The sequence below is a fragment of the Cryptotermes secundus genome, unplaced genomic scaffold (assembly GCF_002891405.2).
Source record: "Cryptotermes secundus unplaced genomic scaffold, Csec_1.0 scaffold669, whole genome shotgun sequence".
Classification (NCBI taxonomy): Eukaryota; Metazoa; Arthropoda; class Insecta; order Blattodea; family Kalotermitidae; genus Cryptotermes; species Cryptotermes secundus.
Window position 1 is genome coordinate 186,992 of NW_019726235.1, and position 24,531 is coordinate 211,522.

Sequence of the window (24,531 nt, forward strand, 5' to 3'; positions counted from 1 at the left end):
GTATGTATGGGTTGCAGAAGCCCTGCATGAAATGATGGCAACATCATTACATCCTCAGAGTTGTGTCGAGTCGCTTGCTGTTAAGGCTTATATTGTTGGACAGATTTTTCTCAGAGAATCTGTGCATACTGTTCGTCCATTTCCTCAGAGAACAGTTTCTCTTACATGGTTCTCAGTTTTGAGAAAACATTTTTCCAGGAAGGTTGGGTTTGACTTCATACAGCAAATGGATATTTCCATGAACTCTTCAGGACCAAATTCTGACTAATCAATTTTCCTGCATGTCTTGTGTTTGGCTGGTCCTCAGCCATCCTGCTCTTCACATATTGAACCACGTGGATTTCTGTTGGAGGTTCTTTTTACAGATAGTTTTCACAGAATCCATACACAATTCAGGAGCTGATGCAAAACACCTCTGCAACTGTGATTGGCACTGTGAACACACTCTGGCTGGAACTTCCTTTTTGTTTGTTTAACATTGCTTTCAGTTGAAAAGACTGTATAGTGTTGAGCAGTAAGGTGACAGCAAATAATGAAGAGGAAAGGATGTTGAAGGTAGTGTTTGTCGTGCATTTTATGGTCATCTCCAGGCATTTACCTGGAAGATTTGAGAAGAAACTCAGTCAGTACAGCTGGTCTTATGGCAGAGATTTGGATTTGTGACCTGCTTACAAAGCAGCAGTGCTTTGATTGAATGCGAAATTTCGAAAGAAGATTAGGAATGGTTTGGCTGTGGACAGTGACCTTGACTTCCACTGTCTTTGTAAATACATTCAAATAAAGCTGGACATCCTACAGAAGAGACCCTCTGTGTTGCTGTTGCTGACGGCATACTCCGTGGAATTGCCAGAACAATATTAGAAATTAAAGGGCAGGCAGTGCTTACATGTTCATGTAAAATGTACATTGCTAGTATCTGTACTCAGGGCTTAAGGGGTTGGTTAGTTCAGAAAGATGAGGTGGGTAGTTTAGGACTCATACATGTGGAAATGAAAAATGAATAAGAATTTGGTTCTAAAGGGTTCTGACAGTTGTGTATAACATTGAGAATTACTGGTTTTTTGTACATTGTCCATCGTCCAGTATTGTAAAAACTAGAAAACTTTGTGTTTTGGAAATTTGATCTGTTTCCCTCCTCAGATGAGGAGGGAATGGAGATAATCCGCATTAAAAATTGTGATAAAGCATGCATAGTCATGGAACTAAGATAAAAAGTAATTAGTTCCATGACTGTGTGCGCCTTATCCCAGTTTTTATTGCAGATTTTCCTGTTATCGTACTTTGACATAGCCTCGTCTCAGGCATTTAAATAGAGTGACATAGGTTGTCAGTGATTGAGGTTCACTCTTTCTAAGGGACCCAACAGAGTAGGTGTCTCCACCCTCACCTGAGGATGGAAGCAGGTCCAGTTCCAAAACGTTGTGTTTTCTAGTTTTTAGAATACCAGCTGATGGGGAAAGTAAAAACAAAACATTAATTCTGAGAGCTAGAAGTTGTGTTGGGAGTTGCCATGCTTGGATGCTGTGTCCATCATTAAAGTGGATCCTAGCAAAGTAAGTAGTGAAGATGCAAACTTCATTGATCTTGCGTGTCATATATAAATGCAGATGGTATTAATGAAGGTGAAGTCTTCTCCTCCTCCCACTTGGAGCAAAGGACATTCATGGAATGCCTTGTTTTGTTTCAGCTTCTTAATCTTAGACAATTAGTAGGACTCCTTGAACACAGGATCAGCCCATTGCAAGGCCACTACCTAACACAAAGACAGAATAAACACAGACAGACATCCATGCCTTCAGTGATGTTCAAACCCACAATCCCAGTGTTCAAGCAGGCGAAGACATTTCATGCCTTAGAATGTGTAGCCACTGTGATTGTCTTCTGGTTACGTACCACTGTAGAATTCATTATTAATCGAGTAACCATTTGCCTCACTAGGACAACCACATGCCATGAGGTTGTGTATTACAGAGCCCTTTGGATGAAGATGATGTTAACAGCCCATATAAACATGTAGTATCCACCATCTTAACTGTTTCATTATGTGTCTCCTTAATGATAAATCTGAAATAAAATGTGATTAACTAGTTCTGCTATGTTAGAAGCACTCTGATGGAAATGATTGCACTTGAAACATTTTGTGCAGCTTTCAAGATTTTCCTCTGATACTAATTTCCAGTTCATTTATTAATTTTACAGCAGAAGATCACATCCTTTGTAGTATCATCTTCAAATTCATCTCTTCAATATATATATGTATATAAACCCTCTTATGCATTGTTGGAACTGAAAAATCATTCGGTGCTTGGATAACAGCAGTGCCTTGTTGCACATTGTAAAGAATTCTGTTGCTGCCAAACTTGATGCCATATTTCTTTGTATTCTGTGAAACGTCACTGCCTGTTGTGTTTATAGTTCATGCAGAAAAAGTTTGGTTGCTTTGCGTAGGAATTTGACATTGTTCCCGTCACAATGAAAATAGATAGACATGGCTGGAAGCAGGTAGTTTATAGAGAACACAATGACAGTGGAAGCTCTGTGGCCATTGGATAATTTTATGCAGATATTTTTTATCCTGAAGCACTATGAAAAATCAGGATCAAAAATCTAGGTTTGTCCTGTATCAGTTGTGCTGTTCTGCTTCTTGTTGTTACAGTAACAAGGATACACAGCGCATGCAGATTTTAAAGAATGTATGTCATTCATATAGTTGAGAGCAAATCCTGGTTTCTGAAATCCTTTTTAGAATACATGTCACATCAGTTGGTGCACCGCAAGCTTGAACTTCCATAGAAGGTGTGGAAGAAGTGAAAATTTTGCACCTTCTTTTATGCTGTGTTAGATTAATGTGAACTCTTTTCCTTTATCTAAATGTAGTCTAATGATGCTTCTGTTGGTTTAGATTCAAAACTGGACTGAGTGGATCAAGGAAGCGTGGAAATCCATCCAGCCATCAAACACCTAGCAGGAAACGAACCCGGAAAGACAGTCTGACAGGTGCTCTCACAAAAGCAGATATTCTTGAAGAAAGCAGTGCATCACTGTCATATCTACACACAACTCAAAGGTTCCACAAGGATTCTGTTGCCACAGAGTCTGTCAATTGTAGCACACTGAACAGAATCAGTAGTCCAGCAGTTGGTCTGTCAGGTGGCCCAGATAAGAAGTCATCTGTGCTGGGCGCAGTACACAACAGCAATTACTGTAGAGCAATTAGTGGTACAAAAGGCAGAGGTTCAAGAGGAAGAGGACACGGCAACAAAGCTCAAAAGAACAACTGCAATTTTGATATCACCGTACCACCTGTTCATCCACTAGGAACAGTGCGTGGAAGACTTGGTGGACATTCTCTGGGCATCAGCTCAGTGCAGTCTGAGAGCATTGCAGTGTCAACGCGATCTCGTGCTGCTGCAGCAGGAAGGAACCCAGATCAAAGCAGCTCTGCTGAACAGCCCAGGGGCTTCAGCAAGATTGACCACAGAGCAGCAACAACTGCGGCTAGAGGTGGGCGAGGGAGCAGAGGAGGCGGAATCAGCAGGTAAAAATTATAAGTCTTTTTTTGTGTGGGTGGGGGGGATCTGCTCAGTATGAGGGGGTGGGCTTTTTCCCCCAGGGGTAAAGGGGCTGGGGCATAAAGCTGACCACTCACCTCCAGCTAGTGCCAAGGTCACGCCCCTATATGCCTTCATTGTGTTGTATTTAATTATTATATATATAATTATTATTATTAAGTACAGGATCTGCTCAGAAAGTCTGAGACTGACCTAGGATGAAACTAGAAGGCAAAATAGCTAGTTCACATATCCTTTGAAACATACCCCACTCTCCAGCTGCTACTCTTTGTTATGATCCCATGCCCACAGCAGAGTAAGTTATGTGGCAAATGCAGAAAAACTAGCGCTTAAGCAAAATGCATACACAATATCAACTTGATTTATAACAAATTCTCCTAGGGCAACCAACTCAAGTTAGCTTTGTCAAGTCAGATAGGGTCACTTTCACCTTATACCTAGAAATGTTTGAGGTCACAAAAATCATTCCTTTGCCACACAGTATACAAAATTAATGTATATACTTATGTATATCTGATAGCGGCACAACAGAGACCCATGCTCCCTTGACGTGGGTGGGACACAAATGATCAGAACAGAATTTAGAAAAATAATGAAACAACACAACTGAATTATTATGTTTCCAGCATGCCATTAAAAGGGCAAGAGAGCAAGACATTAGCTAAGCACTCCTATGCTATAATAATTTTGGGGGTCCCAGGAGTGAGGGAAGACACAAATCGGCCCAGGTTACATCATCACACTGGTGGTGGGTAAGACACAGGAGGATAAAACAGGGGTTGAAGAAGTCTGGAAATCAAATGTATTGGTAGGAGGGGCCCATCTCTTCAGAGTAGTCTGTCTCTTTATGAGTGTATAAAGTAATTTCGTTTTCCCTGCCACTTGCTGAAGCACTGTGGCACTCTTCTTTGAAGAGGGTATTTGATGGCGTTGTCACACATTGTATGAGTGGTGAATTCTTGTTACTGCAAGGATTCTTCTAAGTTTTGGTAAGGTAAAGGTGTCCCTGCCAATCATGGTAGCCAAGCGGTCTAACACTTTTACTGTCTTTGCTCACTCAGAAGGCGGGATCATGGGTTCGAATCCCACACAAGGCATAGATATTTGGTATGTGTTTATTCTGTATTTGTGTTGTCCTGTGTTTAGGTAGAGGCCTTCCAGTGAGCTGATCACTTGCCCAAGGAGTTGTACTGTTTGCAAAATGATCATGAAACTGAAAATCAGAGGCCAGGGCCCAAGTGGGCTGTTGAGCTGATAAAAAAAAGTTGTCCCTACACATAATTAATTAAGCACTATACCATGAAGACATGTGGAGGAGTGGAGATATACCTCCACCAGTCTTGACCTTGCATTAGGTAAAGGTGAGTGGTAGCGTCATGCTCTGGCACCTTTACCCCTGGCTGATCAGGATGTTATGGAGAAGAGAAATGTCTCTTGCTTCTGCTGGGAATTGAACTCTAATTCATAAGTCATCCGGCCCATAAGCCTACTCACCATCCCAACCAAGGTATAAAATAAAAGCAAATTTGCCTCAAGGAGTCAAATGTCAGTATCTCTCTCTTTGATTCTGTCGTGCTTGATACCAAAACAAAATTCAGAAGAATGAAAATGTTCAGGAAGTGATGGTAAGAAAAAAAAATGTCTGAAAATGTAGGTATGGGTCTTTTAAAATGGTTGTATGGACCTCTGTTTTTGTGCTTTGTGATACTAAACATAATGTTTGAGCAGACAGTAGTAAATAACAGACATAACTGTTTTCAAAAACCTTTTGCAGTACCTGTCATATCTGCCACCGGTTGTTTAAAAATGTGTCTGTTAAATTTGATGTCCCTTAAATTTCCGAAAGGAAGGTATTTATTTTACATGCCTGTTGCATAGAAAATTAAGAAATGTTGAGTTGGTATTGCTGAGCACAGGGTGCTTAAGGCACATGCGTGAGAGTTTTACATTGTAAACTGTATGTCAGATAGAAAATGTAACAAAATTAAAATCTTAACCCCCACCTCTTCCAATACAAAGTGTAAGAATTGCAAAATTCTTGGATTTTGCCACAAGGTTGTAAGAATTCACAAGAATTCTACCTTTGAAAATATGTGAGAAAAGGAGAATAAAGGTCAGACTGCCTTAACTTCATGTCAGTTTGATATCCCATTAATTAGTTTGAATATTGAGGAGTGAACATTATTTTTTTCAGGGAGTAGTACATAATCTTGAGCCATAGACAGTATCAGACTTTGTACACAGCTGTTACAGAGTGCTCAGAAAGTCTGTCAGCATAAATGCACAAATGTTTTTATCAGTCCAAGTGAATGGTGTGATCTTATGACATAGACTGGTAGTTTGCTTTTGATGATGTTTAGCATTGCTCATTCTTACAGCACAGAGCTTAGGTTCCACATGGCCCTGCAGGTGAAAGTTAAAATACATAAGGTCAGGGAATCATGGTCATTTGACTTTGTCTTTACCCATTCCAATTACAGCTGCAAAAAAGAGAACATATTGGCCTATGCTTATGGGACAGCCTGTAGATTTCATGTGTATGAAGTTAACAGACATATAGAAGTAATGTAAATTGTAGAGATATATGATTGTGTTAGAATAATTGTGAAGTCTGTTCACATTGTGATGGATGAATTTATAATTATGTAGCACTACATGTAAACCGCATGTAGGGTGTGACTATCCGTGTATGATTGTTTCCATATTTCAATGAAAAATAATTTTCCCAACAGTAGTAACTCGTCCAGAAGTTCATCTCGAGGCGTCCAACCGAAAACTGCAAGTGTAATTTCATCTGGACCAACGAGAGGGAAGGCTGTTAACAACCGGAGGAGCTCTCGTTCCAGCTCTGTGGCATCTGCCTCTGGAACAGGAGAAGACTTACTTCCTGCTTTGCAGTCAGTGTTGACAGCAAAGACTACAAGAAAACCATCATCTACATCCACCTACCCTTACAGCAGAACTTCTAGTGCCACAACAAGCCAGGAGTCAGGAACCCGGTCACAGAATAGCCAAACTAAAGCAAGTGAAACATTCAATAATCGCAAAGTAACTACCTCAGAAAGCAAGTCGAACACTGGGGCAACTAAGAAACACCACACAGTAGCACATCAACAAGAAGTCAGGGTTTCAAGCTCTGGCAGGAGACAGCGCAACAGGAACAATAACAATAACAACGTAACCATCACAGGAGCTTCTCTTGGGGTAGGGGCAAGTGCAACTTGGGAAGTTAACAGTGACAAAAACACTCCATTGGATACTGTTAGTTGCAAGAGTTATTCAACTTCAGCATCATCTTACACTCGTCCAGGGAGCAGCCAGTCAGGCAAGAGCATTGGCAGGGGTAGAAAAAGAGATTTGACAGCACATTCAGTATCAAACAACAAGATCATCACAGGTAAATGCACCTTTTTTTTGTCCTGCCTTTCATAAGAAAAGTTTTTAATTTTTAGGCATATTTCCAGCCCTATGGAGTGCCTGTGGAACCTGCTTTGTCCATTTGCCTGCGTGCACGAAATTCAATTCATGACATTGATAATGGAAAATTGTAGTAAAATTTACTGCAGTACTCATATTTAGGTTAGAATTTTCAAGAAATAATAACCTTATACATGGACTGTATGCATTTCTGTGTCTGTCTCAAGCATAATTTAATATTTGTGTGAACTAGAGAACAACATTTTGGAAACTGGATCTTTGTAAGCACATCTGTGGGTGTAAGTACATTTTGAGCATATCTTGCTATGTATTTGCTTGAAAGGTAAATGCATTTGTTAAAATTTGTTTCCATGCAGTATTTCTAGAAAGCACATTTTTGAAGAAAAATGTTGTAATACTAATAATATGTGCTTTGGGAAAGGCCCAGTACACCATTGGGAGTTTGTCGCATGTGACTTGTTCAGGAGTGTGGTAGTAATTGAAAGTGCATAGTTTTTATTGTTTGTATGGATTTTTGCCATGATTTCTTCAGCACATGAAGTTTGTGCAATGCTTGAGTATACTTGCAGGTGGCATGTGTGAACAGAACATGAGCTTTCAGTGCCACTGTTAGGGTTGTTCCCTATGAAACTGTGGGTGACACGGACTTCATTAACACTTCCACTCACAGCAGTGTTACTGCAGGCTTCCCTACCATCCCAGGCATATTTGCAGTCCACCAGCAAGTAACTCATTTCGTAGTAAAGAAGTGAATAACAAATTATCTACATATGTCCAAAGAATCGTGGACCATGCATCACAAGACCATGCATGTGGCTAACATGCATGGTCTGGTGACATAGGAGTGATGTATGGGGGTCAAAGTACATTCAGGGATGTGTCAGGATGTGTTACTGTCCAAGCATTCTCCAGACAGATCACTGTAAATGACTAGCCTTGGATGGGAACAAAATTGTTAGTGCAAGCAAAGGAGTGCACTGCTTTTTCTGTGTATGTATAAGACAAAGCCCTTAACAAGCAAAATAATAATAACAACAATAATGATGATTATGATGTGAAGGTTCTCTCCCTCCTGCAGAATATGCTTGCTCTGGTGTTCATGAAGTGTTATTCCAGCATCGAAGAAACCTTGTGGTCATTGTGTTCACAATTCCTGGGCTGCATTTTTCACATTTTCAATCAACCTTAATTGAATACTGTTTCAGCAGTGGTAATGGATGGACATTACAGGGTGGCAGTTCAAAAAAAATCCCATCTCAGTTCAGTGAAGTGGATTTATGGTCACATTGCTGCTTATTGTGGAGAAAATAAATATTGGACCAAGAACCTGGTTTGTTTTTCATAGAGCTGGTTTTAAACCCTGCCCCTCCTTCAGTTTTTGAAATAGTACTAGTAACTGGCATTTATTATATGAGTTTGTTTCGGGAAGTCAGCATCTCAAGATACAATGACTGTCACCTTGTTTTCTGAGCGCAGGGGTTTTTTCTTCCCCCCCCCCCCNTTGCTTGAGAATTCCTGATGCTTGGGCGGCAGATGACGTGGGGGGTGGTGTTAACTGTGTAAGGTGGTGTGAAAATTATACTTAGAATTGTTTTCAGAAACAGGTGTACCAGTAGCCCAAGTGAAGAAATATCCGCTTCGTAGTCAGGTACGACTTGGCATTTCAGAGACAGCTGCCACCACCAACAGTGTGAGCATAGCAACTACCACCCAAACACAGAGACGCGGCGGCATCACCGTGGTACCCAAGAAGAAGGCCAAGGTTGCTGACTCCACCAGGAATCTGGGTAAGTGTTCAGCTTATTCATTGAGCCAAGAATTTGTGACCCCATAGTTATCAGGGCCAGACTATGAAAAAGTCATGTACTCGTGGAGCTTGGACAAGTATAAGTTTTTTAATGAAGTTTTAGACAATTTAATTATTGGTAAGTTTAGTTTGGATGGTAGCACTTAGTTGGTGAAACCAGGTATGCATGGGATTATTGATAGTGAGAATGAAAATGGTAGTGATGAGCAGCAGGAAGAAAACGTAAATGTATGATTGGGAGGTGGTCAGACAAGGCTGTGCTACAAAATACAAGCTCATTTCCTGCTTCATGAGAAGCATTTTGTAATGTGTATGGTTTCCACTTTTAACACAGCTGAACTGGATGTCATGAATTCATTTGAAGTGTCAGCCCTCTCACATTTTGCCGTGATTTTTTCCATCTTTGTGTTGATGGACATTGTGCAAAAGCCTATGCTTATCTCAAAAAAAAAATGTGGCCTGTAGTCCTCAAGCAAACTATACCAACCAAGTGACCACCACTTGTCGGAGAAGGTAGTGCCAACTTTAGCGGATAGAGGGTGTCATGTGGTCAGAGCAACTGATCCCCACGGCCGTTAATCTTTGTTTTCTAAACTGGAGCCTATTCACTCTAAAAGTTTGTGATGGTGGTATATTAATACAGTTATCTTGTTTCTGCTCATTATCCATGTCCTGTTTCTTTTTAAAATGCAGAACATCTCTGAGACTGGATTCTATCTCCGTCTTCAGGTGGAACCTGCTCAGTTAGATGTAATCGATAGAGCTAGTCCATATCTCTGGATAATGTCCAGAAACACAATAATTGTAGTAATATTCACTGTTTCAGGTGGTACCCAATCAACTGTCAGTAACAGTGGTACTGCCACTCACAACAGAGAGGTTCCAGGAACAGGTGGCGGAGGAGGAACCAACGGTACTCAGGCAGAGGGAAGAGGGCACCTGTTACGGCGCAGCACTCGGAGCAAGACCACCACGGGGTCCTGTGCCAGCAGCAGGTAATTCTTGGCATATGATACTGTCATGTGTTGGGTGTTTGACACAACAAATAACTTCACGCTGTTTTGGATCTAGTGAATTTATTCCACACTCACTTTTGCACTTACACAGTTTACAGTGTTACAATTACTGCCATCTGCGGTATCACAGTTACTTCTGCTGTAGTCACTGCCATTCACTTGATAAACTCAACAACAACTCGTGGCTGCTGGACTTCAACTCATTATGAATACTTCTACTCAGTACTAGTAACTCTCTCTCTGAAGGCTGGAAACTGACTGCTAATGCTCAACTAACTCCCGCGAATGCTAGACTGCAGCTGCACTCAGCAACTGCTAGACTTCCACTTCTCTCCTTAGGCATTCCAGTTTCTCTTATAAACCCTCAGCCAGACAGCAGAAAACGCACCTCGCTTCCCTGTTGCATAATCGCCGTGTGTAGCGATTGTCTAGTAACAGTCACTGCATGGACTCACCTGTTGCGTGATGTCACAGCCTAGCGGGAGGGAGGGGGGTTGTTTACCAAGCGTTGCATAATGATGGAAGGAGTGGGGGTATGTGACATCACTCACGGAAACACACATGACCCCTACTTCCTGTTGCGCCATCCACGTCACACTGCTCCCTTCTAAAGGTTGTTCATCCCAAACAGCCTAATGGTATATCCCTGTTCCTTTTCCTTTGGGGAGCTACCTCTGTCCCCTTTCTTCAAGGTGCTTGTCCTGAGCAGCTCCATGGTCCAATGGTTATTGATTCCGTCATTTCACATTCATTTGTCACTCATTCTAGCTGGGGGAGGCTGGTGCTTCTGTGTTACCGGTTCCTCCATCATGCGCTATTCCATTTTTTTTTCTGTTTTGGAGGGGGTCGACACCACCACAGTGTTGAGTGTCTCACCTCTCTTAATCTACTGGAAATCCAAATGGTTCCCTTCATGCCCTCTGACTCGAGAGCTTTTCCAAGGGCCTCGTGTAATGTCTTCATGCTTCTAGGAATGGGTTCCTTGAAGTTTTGGCTCCTTATTCTTCTGTTGTCTCCCGGGTGCACTCGACGTTGCTTCCAGAGCACACGTCTTTCCTGGGATGTTGCTGCAGCATTGTACCTGTCCCTGTGTCTCCTACGCCATGCCACTTTTGCATGGTGGGTCATCCTGATTCTCTCAGCAGCCAGTTCCTTCTGTGGTTGACACTTTTCCTGGTTCTTGTTCACCCTGAAGAAGAAACTACATGAGTGAGCACCTGCTCGCGGAGTTTCTTCTACCCTGAAGATGGAGGAGTATGTTACTCCGAAACTTCAGCCAGCACAATATCTACATGGCGCCACATCCCAGAAAACTGCTTTCTTCATAATCACTGCCGTGAAAACCTCAAATCTTACATGGCAGGAGCAGTTCATCAGTGTTGGCTAATCCTTGCTGATATACGTGAGTGGTAACAATAGTAGTTTGTGTGTAGGCACAGGCTTTATGTTGGCTTCATTGTGAACTAATAGTATCTATCATTGTGTGCAGTCATTTGAGGGAATTTTGTTTCATTGTGAGGTAATATATACAGGGTGTCCCAGGAGGAATGTGCCAAACTTCGGGAGGGTGTTCCTTATGTTAAAGTATGCCGATATAACCCAAAACACCTATGTCCAAAGTTGAACGGTTACGGAGATAATGGCCAGAGAAGTGTCAAACTTTGACCGGGGTTACACACTTGTTGATTACAAAATAGATATTAAAACTGGCAGGAATATGTGGATTCTGTAATGTTAATAATGTACGTAACATCAAACCAACTTGTGAGTGACGGAAAGCCATAAAATTGAAGTACAAAATACTCGCTCGCCATGTCATAATTGTCCTTAGGTTTCCAAGCAGTATACATAACACATGACTGGCGTGCGATGACGTAATATGGCTGCGCTATGAGCCGACCACATAACTCTTATTATACCTACATTCACGGATAATCTCTTTTGGAATTTCGTTTCCATTATCTCATGTGGATTATTATGGGACCACGTATGCACATTTCGTAAATTATTTACACCGTCCAGGGTAAAAGACGCCTCATCACTACACATGACACATGAATGGCAAGCGCTGGTGTAACATGACTGACTGCATATTCTGCTATAAGCCAACTACATAAGTATTAAAATACAGTACCTGCTTTATAGTAATTGTTCAAAGTGTCCTCCGCCAGCTGCAATGCAGTTTTCGGCACGCATCATGAGGGATTGGGTAGCAGAAGCAATGTTGCCTGAATGGTGACGTATGTGCTCTGCCGCTGCAAAAATACGATTCCGCAGTGCTTCTCGGGAATCGACCTTAGTTTCGTAGACTAAGGTCTTCATGTGGCCCCAGAGGTAATAATCTAGAGGCGTAAGATCTGGCGACCTCGGTGGCCATGCAATGGGACCACCACGACCTATCCAGCGGTTAGGGAAGGATTCATCTAAGTAGTGTCTCACGTGCTGAGTATAATGTGGAGGAGCCCCATCATGTTGGAAGTACATTTTCCTCCTTATCGTTAACGGGATGTCTTCCAACAAACATGGTAACTCATTCCTTAGGAAGGCTCCATACGTGTTTCCAGTTAAATTGTTGTGAAACACAAAAGGTCCGATCAACCTGTTCCCAAGCACACCACACCATACATTCACAGAAAATCTCTTTTGGAATTTCGTTTCCATTATCTCATGTGGATTATTATGGGACCACGTATGAATATTTCGTAAATTATTTACACCGTCCCGGGTAAACGACGCCTCATCACTGAATAAAATGACGCTTAACAGTTCGGGATGAGCTTTTATCCAGTGGCAGAAATCCATACGCTGAGCATGGTCGCCTGGTTCCAGATGTTGTACCCTTTGATCATGGTAAGGATACAGGTCTTCGTCATGTAAAGTTCGCCACACCTGCATACGTGATACGCCGATGCGAGAGGCCATTCTACGAGTGGAGAGACGCGGACTTCTATCAATCATGCGAAGAATGTTCTCTCGTGTGTTTCTCATTTGTACATCCTCCCTTTCCGACTGCACAGAAACACTCGGAAGAGAACCAGTCTCACGCAATGTCTGGTGAATTCGCGTAAATACACTTCGAGATGGAATCCTTCGATCGGGAAAACGCCTTTGGTACTCTTCAACAGCAGCACGTGCATTGCCACCGCAAAATCCATACACAAAATGCATATCACAATACTCGACGTGTGAAAACACAAAAGGCATTTCAGCAACTCATCACACAACTAATTTACCACCCATTCACGACCCCACTGCAACGTAATCTGTAGGCAGCGCATGAGCTTACGCTAGTGTGACTCGCGGCACTCAAGGACAAACAGATAAGGGTCTCAGCTGACAGGTACATATAGTGCGTGGACCTGCAAGAAGACCACACTTTTCTCGGGCCATTATCTCCGTAACCGTTCAACTTTGGACATAGGTGTTTTGGGTTATATCGGCATACTTTAACATAAGGAACACCCTCCCGAAGTTTGGCACATTCCTCCTGGGACACCCTGTATATATATATATTGAAGTTGTTTGTGTCCCTACTGTTAACATAAGTAGAGGAGAGCATAACCTGTGAATTTGATATGTGTGTGTGATAAGGTTAAATATCATACACCAAGAAGTGCTAATTACAGTGAAATCCCAGTTTACGAGCCCCACATTTTATGTTTTTCCACATTTTTTTTGGTCCTAGCCATATATGCCTAATGTATTATTTTCTGTGATTTAAGGGTTTTCCTGCAAATTACTTATGAAATTTTGATTCCTACACATGTTTTGGATCTTGTCTGTGTGGCCGTCTTTGTGTAATTCTAGGTCATTATTTGTATGGCATGCACAGATTAGTAAGGCAGGTGTCTTACTAATCTGTGGTACACATCTTGGCTGTCTCTGCTGTTTTTGCTCCAGACCCCTGACTTCTCTCCTGTTTGTGCTAATGCCATATCCAGAGTATAAATTCATGAGTAATTTTTAATTTTTTATTGAGTTTAAGTGACACAAAAAAATTTAAGTGAACACGTGGAAGTGTTGACTAAACCAAGATATAGAAGTTGTTCAAGTTGTTCAGTTGATAAGAGGGTCATTCACAAGACATAACTTATGTAGGTTATCCAGAAAGTAAGTTCCAATGGGCTATCGAAAAAAAAAAGGATTTATTTCCAAACCATTTATATTGTCATTTGATGTATGTACCGTAGGCCACTTTTCTACATAGTTTCCACCATTGTTGAGGCACTTGTAGCGGGGTACCAGTTTTTGTATCCCCGCATCGTTGAATGATGCCGCCTGCTGCAATGCAAGCCATGTGTTAACAGCTTCTTTGACCTCGATCTGGAACCACCGGTCACCAAGGAAAGTTTTCAGATGCAGGAATGCCTGAAAATAACTTGGCGCTAAGTCTGGGCTGTAGGGTGGGTGATTGAATTGTTCCCAATCAAATGTCGCGATGAGATCTTGCATTGTCATGAAGCATCACAACACCCCAACTAAGCATGCCATGTCTCTTGTTCTGGATCACACAACCCAGTTTCTTAAGTGTGTCGCAGTAGACACCTGCATTAATTTTTGAGACTTGAGGCTAGAATTCCACAAGCAAAACGCTTTTTCTGTCCCAAAACACTGTGCACATGATCTTGCCAGTTGAAATGGCTGTTTGAATTTTTTCTTTATTGGCGATGATGTGTGGCTCTATTCCATGGACTGCTGCTTTGATTTCGTGGTTATGTACGACACCCATGTCTCATCCCCTGTGCCTGTGCGGCTCAAGAAGTCATTGCCTTGCTCACAGTATCATGTCAGCATGGTCAATGCTCTGGCCTGCCTTTTCATTTTGTATTCTTTTGTAAGCATCTTTGGCACCCAGCCTGAACACAGCTTCTGAAAACTAAGTTTGTAAGACAATTTTGTGAAGCAGTGACTGAAATTTGTGGAAAATATAGGTTAAGTGACAAAATGTTCTTTTTTGTCTGTTCTTTTGAATCTGCACACACCAAATCTTCATTAACCACAGACAGTCGGCCGCTCTGCAGATCATTAAAGTGTCTCACCTATCTCCTTACCATTGAATTGTGGCATGTTCTCCATACACCTTAGAAAGTTGATGAGTGTCAGCTGGTTTCTTGCATTCAAGAAATGGATTAAAGGCAACATTTCATGGGCGGCAGGCTTCTTGATTTTCTTGAACATTGTAAACGCACAGGACGATGCATAAACATGGTTTGATTGTCTGCAAATGGCGTCCTTGCCTCCCAAAAGGACCAACAAACTTTGCATGCACGCACATCATAGTGACCACAGTGCAGCAGCAGCAATATTTGCAAACAGAACTTATTTTATGGCTATGCCTCATACTTATCTCTTTGGGTAGCGGCCTCTGTAGTCTAGAGGTAACGTTCCCACCTCATGACTCTTGGTACGCAGGTTCAAACCTGGCGGAGGTTGTGGAATTTTTAAGGGCAGAAATATTCAGGGAACAAGTCCTCGGGGAGGGACTTTAAGCTGTGGGTCCCGTGTCATAGCTTTACGACACGTAAAAGAACCTCATATCTCCAAAGGAGGTCACTGAGCTAAATTCAAGGACATTTCCCGCCCAACAGTAGTCTGTAACGCCTCTGATGGATGGGGGAAGCATTATAGATACCGCCAAGCCAGTAGAGGCCAAACTCTCTGGCTCGGTCGGGACTGATGGTACGCACCAATATCGGTAGGATATAGAGACTGGTAGAATATCATAGAGGGAAGCACAATGGACCAATACTGGTCTAAGTGCATGGGGAAACCCACCCTCTCCAATAACTAACTAACTATCTCTTTGGGTAATTCATGCATCTACATTTTTTGTTGTATCATATGGTGGGGTTGGGGTAGGTGTAATAAATGTATGACATTAAAAGTTAATCTGTAGTCATCCTTTTTGTTCTGGGCACGATGCTTTCATCTCTCACAGTTTGTACATACAGGAGTAGGACTTGTAGGAACAGAATCCCAGTTTTTATGTTGATATTGCTGATTTGCATGGTTTGTTCTTGTATGATAGTCGCCGCTCGTCCCAGGCTGGAAAGGTTCCCCTGCCAGGGGCCACCTCTACGGCCGTTCCTTCGAGCGGAGGAGCAGGAGGAATGTCTTCAAGTAGTGGTCAGGGGCAGGATGCCTCAAGCAGTGGTGCACTGACACCGGCCGGAGCAGCCTCTGCCAATGGAGTTCCAGTCCCTGCAAGTACAGTGGGTGCAGCTGGAGATGAACGTGCAGTCCATCATGCAACGGTACCATCAGGTAGGTTCTAGTGAATAGTGTTCCTCACTCAGTATAGTAAAATGATAGTTAATTGGTGTCAGCATTCTGTATTTTGTCTGGACTGTGTACGGTTTCATTGAAGAGTGGATTATAGCCTGAAGTAAGACTGTTGTAATTGTTTTACTTCCATAGGTCCCCTATAATTTTACCCCAGAATTCATTCAAATTGAGTTTTATCTAAACAGAGTATTAACTTTGGTGCAACTCTTCATCATGAATAGGCTGAAGATATTACAGAAATTATTAGATCACATGGATGGAAAATTGTGCAGAAGTGTAAGTCTGTGTGAGGGATTTCAGGTTTCCCGGGGTTTGAGCTCCGCACACAGACATCATCAGGAACATTATATATAGTCTTTGCTGTGTGAGTGGACAGGAAACAAAAGTGTGAGAGGTATGAACAGAAGATAAGTTGGACGGTATTGGACCCGTGTTTGAATGTTCATCTCCTAAGCCTCGTAGAGTATATTGTACAAGAAACGGGAATATCAGAACAGACCACAACAACTGCAGGGACATTTTTGAAGCTATGTCCTTACATAGCACAGTTGTGCGTGCGTTGTGGTCACATGATCCAGTAATTTCTGCATTTGGCAGCTTGTCAATTTATGATAGCAGATTTGGTCCGAGGTTGCTGTATTTCTTCTTAAGTGTTGAATTTATTGGACTGGACACATGCGCAAAGTTCGGCTTCACGAAGTAAATGTTTTGTGTTTGGTGTGTCCTGTGTGCAAGGAGAATTATGAGCCCTGTGTCTTATGCAGGAACAATTATCATTTTCCATGCAACTGACAGGTAGTAAAACACTGTGGACATTTTCAGTAGGATTTGGCAATTGCGCCCACTTCTACAGACCCAGTGTACAGTGAAGTGGTTATGAACTATGGTTTGTTGCTTCTTCACCCACTGACATCACTCCGCATTCTGTCTGTCTACCTCTCCTCTCATGGTGGTGATGTTTGGAAATGTAGTCTATTGGCACATGGAAGACAAACCCTATGAAAACATGCAGCTCATAGTATCCCATGTACCCTGAGGACAGCTGTATTGTGTGAGCAAGGAGATCAGTTACCCAGTAAATGAGTGCTGTTTGCGTCACATTAAGGCTAAGTATTAAGGAACTCTGTAACACTGTGCTGTAGCAGATATTTTCCAAAACCCATTGAGCCCTGGAGCAGCAAGGACAGTAGCCACCAACTATTACTGGGAAGTGGTGTTTGATGTAAATCAGGCAGCACCATGCAGGGAGAACATATGCTCTGCCTCATTCAGAAGATTTATATGAACCGATGGTGAGCATTTCCAGTATCTCTTGTAAGACATAACTGAACTCCTTTCTGTAATGTAGCTCTTATCTCACGGAAAAGTCAATGGGTGAGGCAGTGATTGTGTGTCATGCAAAGGTCATGCCTCAGCACACCTGCCAGATGACCTCCCTGCATAAGTGACATACCTAAACAGTGAAACATCCAACAGTTTTACTTTTTCTCCTTGTAGCTGGATCTGCATCTGGTCCATCAGGGGTGACCAGCTCTGCGGCAGACAGTGAGAGTGATGACAGTGAAGTTGGCCGACTGCAAGCCCTGCTGGAGGCCAGAGGTTTACCCCCACATCTGTTTGGAGCCTTGGGTCCAAGAATGCAAACCTTGTTGCATCGTAGCATGGGTGCCAGTTCATGTAAGTTGTTTGTAAGATGTGTGTTCCTCATATAGCAGTCACTGAATTAGGAATTAAATACTAGCAGGTAAGTGTTGTAACATATTGGTACAAGGTCACAATAATATTGTGTGAAGAAGGTGATGAATACCTTTACTTATAGGACTCATAATATGTTCTAGGATGAGCTTGTGACACATGATTTAGTTGAAATACTTTGATGTATCAGAATTGTGTGTTGGTAACTATTCTCTTTGTGCCCAGTTTCTGCTGCTGTAGTTTCCCAGTGCCTCAGGTGTTGCTCATAACCTTGTTTATTCTCACCAAACCATGCTCAGAGTAACAAGGCCTTTTTAAGGATTGGGAACCAGTGAGATAAATTCTCATAAATTTAATTAAGGGTAGGTAAGTAAAGTATGATTGGAGGAACCAGAGAGCTGGAGAGCACTTTAATTGTAATGTAGAATTTCTTGGTAAATTTAAAAGCTTTTATAAAATGCTGTGTATGGAGTATTCATCACACATGCGAACTGGTCCAGGTTGTGACGTTGAGTAATTACAGTTCTGGTCAACTTACATTTTCTTAGGTGCAAGCAGTACAGGTGTATGTGTTGAGTAACAGAAATTATGTAGGTTTCTTCATTGTTTGGAACATTCAAACTAAGCAAGCTATGTTATAATTGCTGTGATATTGGTTCTGGTTGCCAGGCACGTTCAGTGGCAGTAATTCCACTGGGCAGGGTGTCACTTATGAACTTCTGACTCAAATGCTAATGGTTGCACAAGTCTGTCAAGGGGGTGACAGGCTGGCACTTTGGGAATCTCAGAATTTCCACTAAAGCATGATATTGCCAGTACAAGACAAGGCAGTAAGACCTTATGTAGAAGTCGCGATCATAGTTCAGTTAAAGGCAGAGAGATAGCCTAAATGTAAATTTATAAATTGATAAACGAAACAAATATAAATAAATATATAATAATTGCCTGAATCAAGTGATAACTCGGTTAATCAGAGGGATCAAAGAAGACAGTGACACTGCAGGTTCATTAACATGTTCACAAAAGCATGTCCATGTTTGTAATAATGCAAAAATAAGAAGTAAATTCATTAGAAATTTATATATTCAGGAGGATTCTGCCAAGTTTTGTGGATATGTAAAGAAGTGGTCTTGAATAAAAGAAGTCCCTGTTAGCTTGGGTGTAATTGAAAAAGCTTAAGGAGTCTTGGCAGTTCGAAAGTAAGAAAGGGTAGACCAGTAATAAGGGTTTTTCATGAAAAATTTCACAGTAACTTCAAAATGAAACTAAAATGTCACTTGAAGAAACACGTTACAAAAGCTGCTTAAAGTATTTATCGAAGATGTGAATAGACACTTGAGCACAGGATAGTATTGAAGTGGTTGACACCATGTTGTCTGCTTGTTCAGATGTGCTCCCTCTTCTACTGCTTGTGGCATGGATGAGTAGACACAGAAATGAACTCGATGCCTTAAGTATCTTCTTATAAAGTTGGGAATAGATCTTCTAATGTCTCATAAGAGAAAAGGGTGTAGCAGAACCTTCCTGATATGGAACTTGGATTAAACTGAAACCTGTGAAGAGCAGAGTGAAAACCTTTGCACAGTTGCTCCTCATGTATTGGTAGTATTTAATATGGAATTCAAAGCAAAAAATAATTTAACATAAAATGGTGTGACTTGTATGTATGTGCTTTTGTACAAGGTCTACCAAATGGAATGATAGGATTTCAGAAACCGCAACTCAGGAACAAGGACAGATATGGTGATGTTAGTACTAAGCTCAATCAGATGTATGCAGAACTACAGATGGTGCCCACTGTGAAGGGTTTTGCGCTTAAGAACTTTGCTGCTTATGTATAAAAAGACTTCCAGATGATGAATGAAAGACTGCGAACAGCACCCTCATGTCCATTTTTGTTCCTGAACTACAGGTGCCTGAAATCGTATTCTTTTTGGTACATCCTATGTGTTTGGGAAGGTACATTCCTTTGAATTGTGGAAAATAATAAAGCCTGCAGGTGATTAAATATATGCTGCTGAATACTTTAATGGACTTTTGGAAAAAGGAAGAAAGAAATTGTGTTGCTCTGGGGTTGGGTCCAGTTGCACTGCTACTGTTTCACACACAAGTATGGTGGATAGCAGGGGGAAATACTGTGAGATGTAAGATTTGAGGCTTTCACGGCGGTGACTATGAAGAAAGCAGTCTTCTGGGATTTGGCGCCGTGTATATGTGGTGTTAACCGACATTTCGGAGGAACGTATCGCCCCCATCTTCAGGGTTGAAGAAAAAGTATAGTTAAATCTGCAAGCGACAACACCGTGAGACACGGTAACGTTCCTCCGAAACGTCGGTTAACACCACATATACATGGCGCCAAATCCCAGAAGACTGCTTTCTTCATACTGTGAGATGTTTCTGTATGAAAATGGATCAATTCTTCTTCACCATTTAACAGATGTGAATTTTGTGATTTATTTGCATATCTTGTAGACGTGTTTGGAAGGCTAAACTCGTTGAGTATTTTACTGCAAGTTGCAGAAGTGACTATTTTGGAGCTTTCTGGGGAATAAATATGGAAACTTTGCACATTTTTATCTCTTGGATGAAATTACTTCAGATCAGTACATTCAATGGAAACAGAAGTTTGTGATTGTGTTGTTATTAGAGATTCTAAAAACTGTCATTGAAGAAATTATTCCGAATTGCTTGGTAGCTGGTGATTGGGTAAGGAGCCTATGTTCTATTCGTGTTGAACATGTCAGTGATGCTGGGAAGAGACAAGCTTCTTGAAACATTCAGAAATCTAATCAGGAAAGGAAATGATTTTTAATCATTGAAGCTGGATTGATTTTGTTACAGATTTGGTGAGGCTTATCCCATTCTGACCAAACAAACTTACAAAGTTCTAGTCCTGTTTGCCACAACCTGCCTTTGAGAATTGGGATTTTTTAATGTTTTCTTCTATCAAAATATAAGCAAGGAACAGACTGAAAGCTGAATATGGCATGCATGTGACTGTGACAAAAATGTGAATTGAAATGTGGTTGTCATTAAGCAGCAGCAGCAAACTAATAAGTTTTTGGTATGTTCTGGCATTTAGCACTTTGTTATTTCTATGTAACTTATTCTGGCCATGAACTGAATTAAGTTTGTTTAAACTGGATCATATCACTGATAATATAGGTTTAGGCTGAAATCACCATGTGACATCTCGCACTGATACCAAGGGCTGTATCAATGGAAAGTGTTTTAGAACTGCTATTGTGATGTATCTTGAGCCCTGTCTTCTGGTTTATGTCCATGTTATTTTATTTAGAAGTGTGCCTGTGTATTAAAGGTAAACCTATCACAACTTGAAAAAGTGATGAACTCTCCTGAGGTTCTGTTTTGAGCGGGTTTTACTATACTGCACCACAATGTAAACTGTGCTGACGTGTTGCTTTTCTTTTGTTCAGCTTCGAAAGCACAGCAGCTTCTACAGGGCCTGCAAGCCACAGGGGATGAGGGGCAGCAGTTACAGGCTGTGATTGAAATGTGCCAGATGTTGGTGATGGGAAATGAGGACACACTGGCCGGGTTCCCAGTCAAGCAAGTGGTTCCAGCTCTTATCTCCTTGCTGGGCATGGAGCACAACTTTGACATGGTACACGCACTCATACCCTGAAACATAATGTCACAGTGCATATGACCACATTCCTTTGCCCCAAATTGTAACATTACATTTTGACACTCTTCAGTTTCCATTTTTCTTCTGTGTTGAAGTACAGGACCATTGGCTCTACCATGTTTAGTTACTATGGAGATACTTTAGTACAGATTGTTGAAGTAGCATAAAATTAATTTTGCAGTTTCATGTAAAAGCTGTTACTGAGCTTTGCATAATGGCTATGCTGTGGGGATTGTGCGGGATTCATATTTCTTTGTCTGAATGTGTTAAGGAGCTTGCCTAGTTGAAATAGAATGTCCTATAAGTGATTTGACATCACCAGCATCATCATACTGAACACATTGGCTTAGCAGTAATACTTTTGGCTTGTATTCAGGAGTTACACAGTTCAGCTCTCAACCAGGACGTCAGCTATCCTGCCTCAGGCTTTTGCATGGTTTTCCTCAGTTCTTCAAGGCAAATTCCAGGATAGTAGCTCAGTTAGTTCACGGCTACTCCATTTCAGATTATTTTCTATTCATCTGTGGGTAGTCATATGTATGTAGAGACAATCTCTTATTGGACATGTATAAATATTTATTGTAGATGCACAGAATACACAGACAAACTTGAAGGGTTGAAGGTCGCTGGCTGACGGCTAATAACAGTAATGCTGCTGCTTGTAATAATTGTCATACACACACTGTACCTCTCTCCTATTTCAAAATCAAAGACACATTGCGACTGACGGTCAGTCAAACAGTAAGTCTTGGTGTCGAGCCCCATCTGATGCTCATGACCAGTAGTTATGATCTTGTTTTTGTGGTGTACCCTCCCTGATGAGAAGACGGGTCTGTTTTTTGTATATGCTGCTGGCCCTTGCCAGAGCCGCCTTTCTCGGGTCCAAGTCCCTTGGGATTCATAACCATATTTTACTGTCCAGATTTGAAACTCCCCTTTTTGTTGCCTCTGACGACTCGCAGGGTCACGATGGAGGTATTCAACCCCACCTCCACACGGGTAATCACTATATCTTCTTATATAACCTTGAGTCCGGCCTGTAGAAAACATGTCGCTGTCTGTATTGTTGTAGACTTTGCCTAGCAATGGCCAATGGCTGTTTACCCAGCTGTTGCTTAGCATTGGCTGGTTGCTAGCCTGTGATTGGCTAGTGTTCGATTCACTGCAGGTGGTTCCCACACATCATTTAACTATTATCCCAGCTCTCAGTGTTACATAGTTGTTTCTTCATTTGTTTGAAGTGGTTATCATATAGATATGAAAGTACTGAATTGTATGTAAGATTTGAAGCTTTTATGGCGAATAAACATGCTGAAATTTTCTTGGGTGATCAGCCTTGTCATTGTTGATTTAAAAATCAGTGTTTTGCTGATCTCTGTCTCCATCATCAGGTCGATGTGACGACAACCCCAATGGTGGAGGTGGAGGAGAACTCTGAGACACTGGTTTTAAACTCAAGAATAACATGGCTGATCACCCAAGAAGATTTTAATGAACTGTAATCCAACATACTCGGCAGCTTGAGCATTAGCTAAACCATGAAATTACGTTTTCTCATACATAACTGTACATACTGTCTTGCACTAGCGACTCACTCTTGGTACAGAACATCCTTTGCATGCTACAAATGAATGAAGAGGGTGAAGGTGCACTGGCTTGTGCATATGTGTGTACATTCACTGCATTGTGGGGCAGTTCTAAAACACAGCTGAGTTGTCATTTTATGCATACTAATCTTCTTGCACTTTGAAATGGTAACACCTCCCTTCAGAACAGTGAAAATTCTTATCTTTCAAATTTGAAATGGTTATACCAAATTTTTTCCAAAAGTTGCTCACCATTAAAATTACGCCAGATGTCAGTGATCAGATATAATGCTGATGGATTTAATTAGGAAGATACTTTCTGTTTTATATTTCACTTCACATGTTAGTGTTGCATTGTTAGTGAAAGCATTGTTCAGTAAACCACAAATAAGTAAGGAATATTAATACAAAGTTTACGTTTGATCACCTTCCATGTGCCTGTCTTCATTTCTCAGCATATACTTGTACATGGAATTCAACTGGAATTATTCTTATGTTCAGATGAACCATGCGTGTCGAGCTCTAACATACATGATGGAGGCCCTTCCTCGATCTTCGGCTGTGGTGGTGGATGCTGTGCCTGTGTTCCTAGAGAAGCTGCAAGTAATTCAGTGCATGGACGTGGCAGAGCAGAGTCTGACAGCACTTGAGATGCTGTCTCGCAGACACAGCAAGTCTATTCTTCAGGCAGTATGTCACATCAGAATTTAATGTTGTGGTTTGCCATGCACTAAGTTAATGAGAATGCTACGATTTTTATATGATCTTAGCTTCTGTAGGTGTTATGTTATCATTTGAAATTTGTTTGCCTAAAATATGAATTGATGGCAGTTCAGAAGAGCTTGTTGGTTAGGTGAGGAAGTGACAGAAGAATGGAGAGAGCTTCATGCATCGTGCAGTGAAGTTAGGTGACTATGAGGTGAGCAGGATGTGTGGGAGGAACATGCAGGTGTTTAATGGGATAATTCATGCAAATCCCATTTTTGAGATCCAGCACTAGGAATAGTAATGATGATGGAGTTAAAGTAGTAAACTTTGCCACATCCAAAAATCTGGTTGTTAACCCTTGAGCGTGGGGATTTAAAAATCGCTTTCGTGGTGCCTCCGGCGGTATTACTTTTTAGTTGGCCATTTAAATTTTGTGTCTAAATTATATTAATTATCATAGCTTTTGAACTATATGAGATATAATTATGAATTTTTCACTGAAATAATCTTAAAAGATGGTGTTATAATCTTACCTGATAATATGGCCGCCCTTTATCTCAACGATGGAAGCAAGTTGATTAGAAGTGGAGTTGTGTGTGGTATTTCTTAAAACATTCATCAAAACACATCGCTGCTTCACAATCACTACACCAATAAACAGTATCCTTCCTTTTGCCTTGTCTTGAGCACACGACACATCTTCTTTGTGGCTTTGCCTTCTTTCCTGTGGCTGGAATCTTCTCCACAAAATGCCGTTCTGTGAGTCTTTTAG

General features: G+C 41.4%; 1 protein-coding gene across 5 annotated transcripts in view; it reads left to right on the plus strand.

Moving 5' to 3' along the window:
* Positions 1-24,531, plus strand: part of LOC111864059 (E3 ubiquitin-protein ligase TRIP12) — a 91,550-nt gene that overhangs the window by 11,056 nt on the left and 55,963 nt on the right. For 4 of the 5 annotated variants that reach the window (XM_023851038.2, XM_033751309.1, XM_033751311.1 and 1 more), the window contains exons 3-10: positions 2,903-3,538; positions 6,305-6,969; positions 8,609-8,797; positions 9,644-9,812; positions 15,862-16,097; positions 17,616-17,795; positions 21,254-21,441; positions 23,553-23,741. In XM_023851038.2, coding sequence (XP_023706806.1) covers positions 2,903-3,538; positions 6,305-6,969; positions 8,609-8,797; positions 9,644-9,812; positions 15,862-16,097; positions 17,616-17,795; positions 21,254-21,441; positions 23,553-23,741 — 2,452 coding nt within the window. The remainder of the gene's footprint in view (positions 1-2,902; positions 3,539-6,304; positions 6,970-8,608; positions 8,798-9,643; positions 9,813-15,861; positions 16,098-17,615; positions 17,796-21,253; positions 21,442-23,552; positions 23,742-24,531) is intronic. The other variant, XM_033751312.1, reaches the window with a different exon arrangement.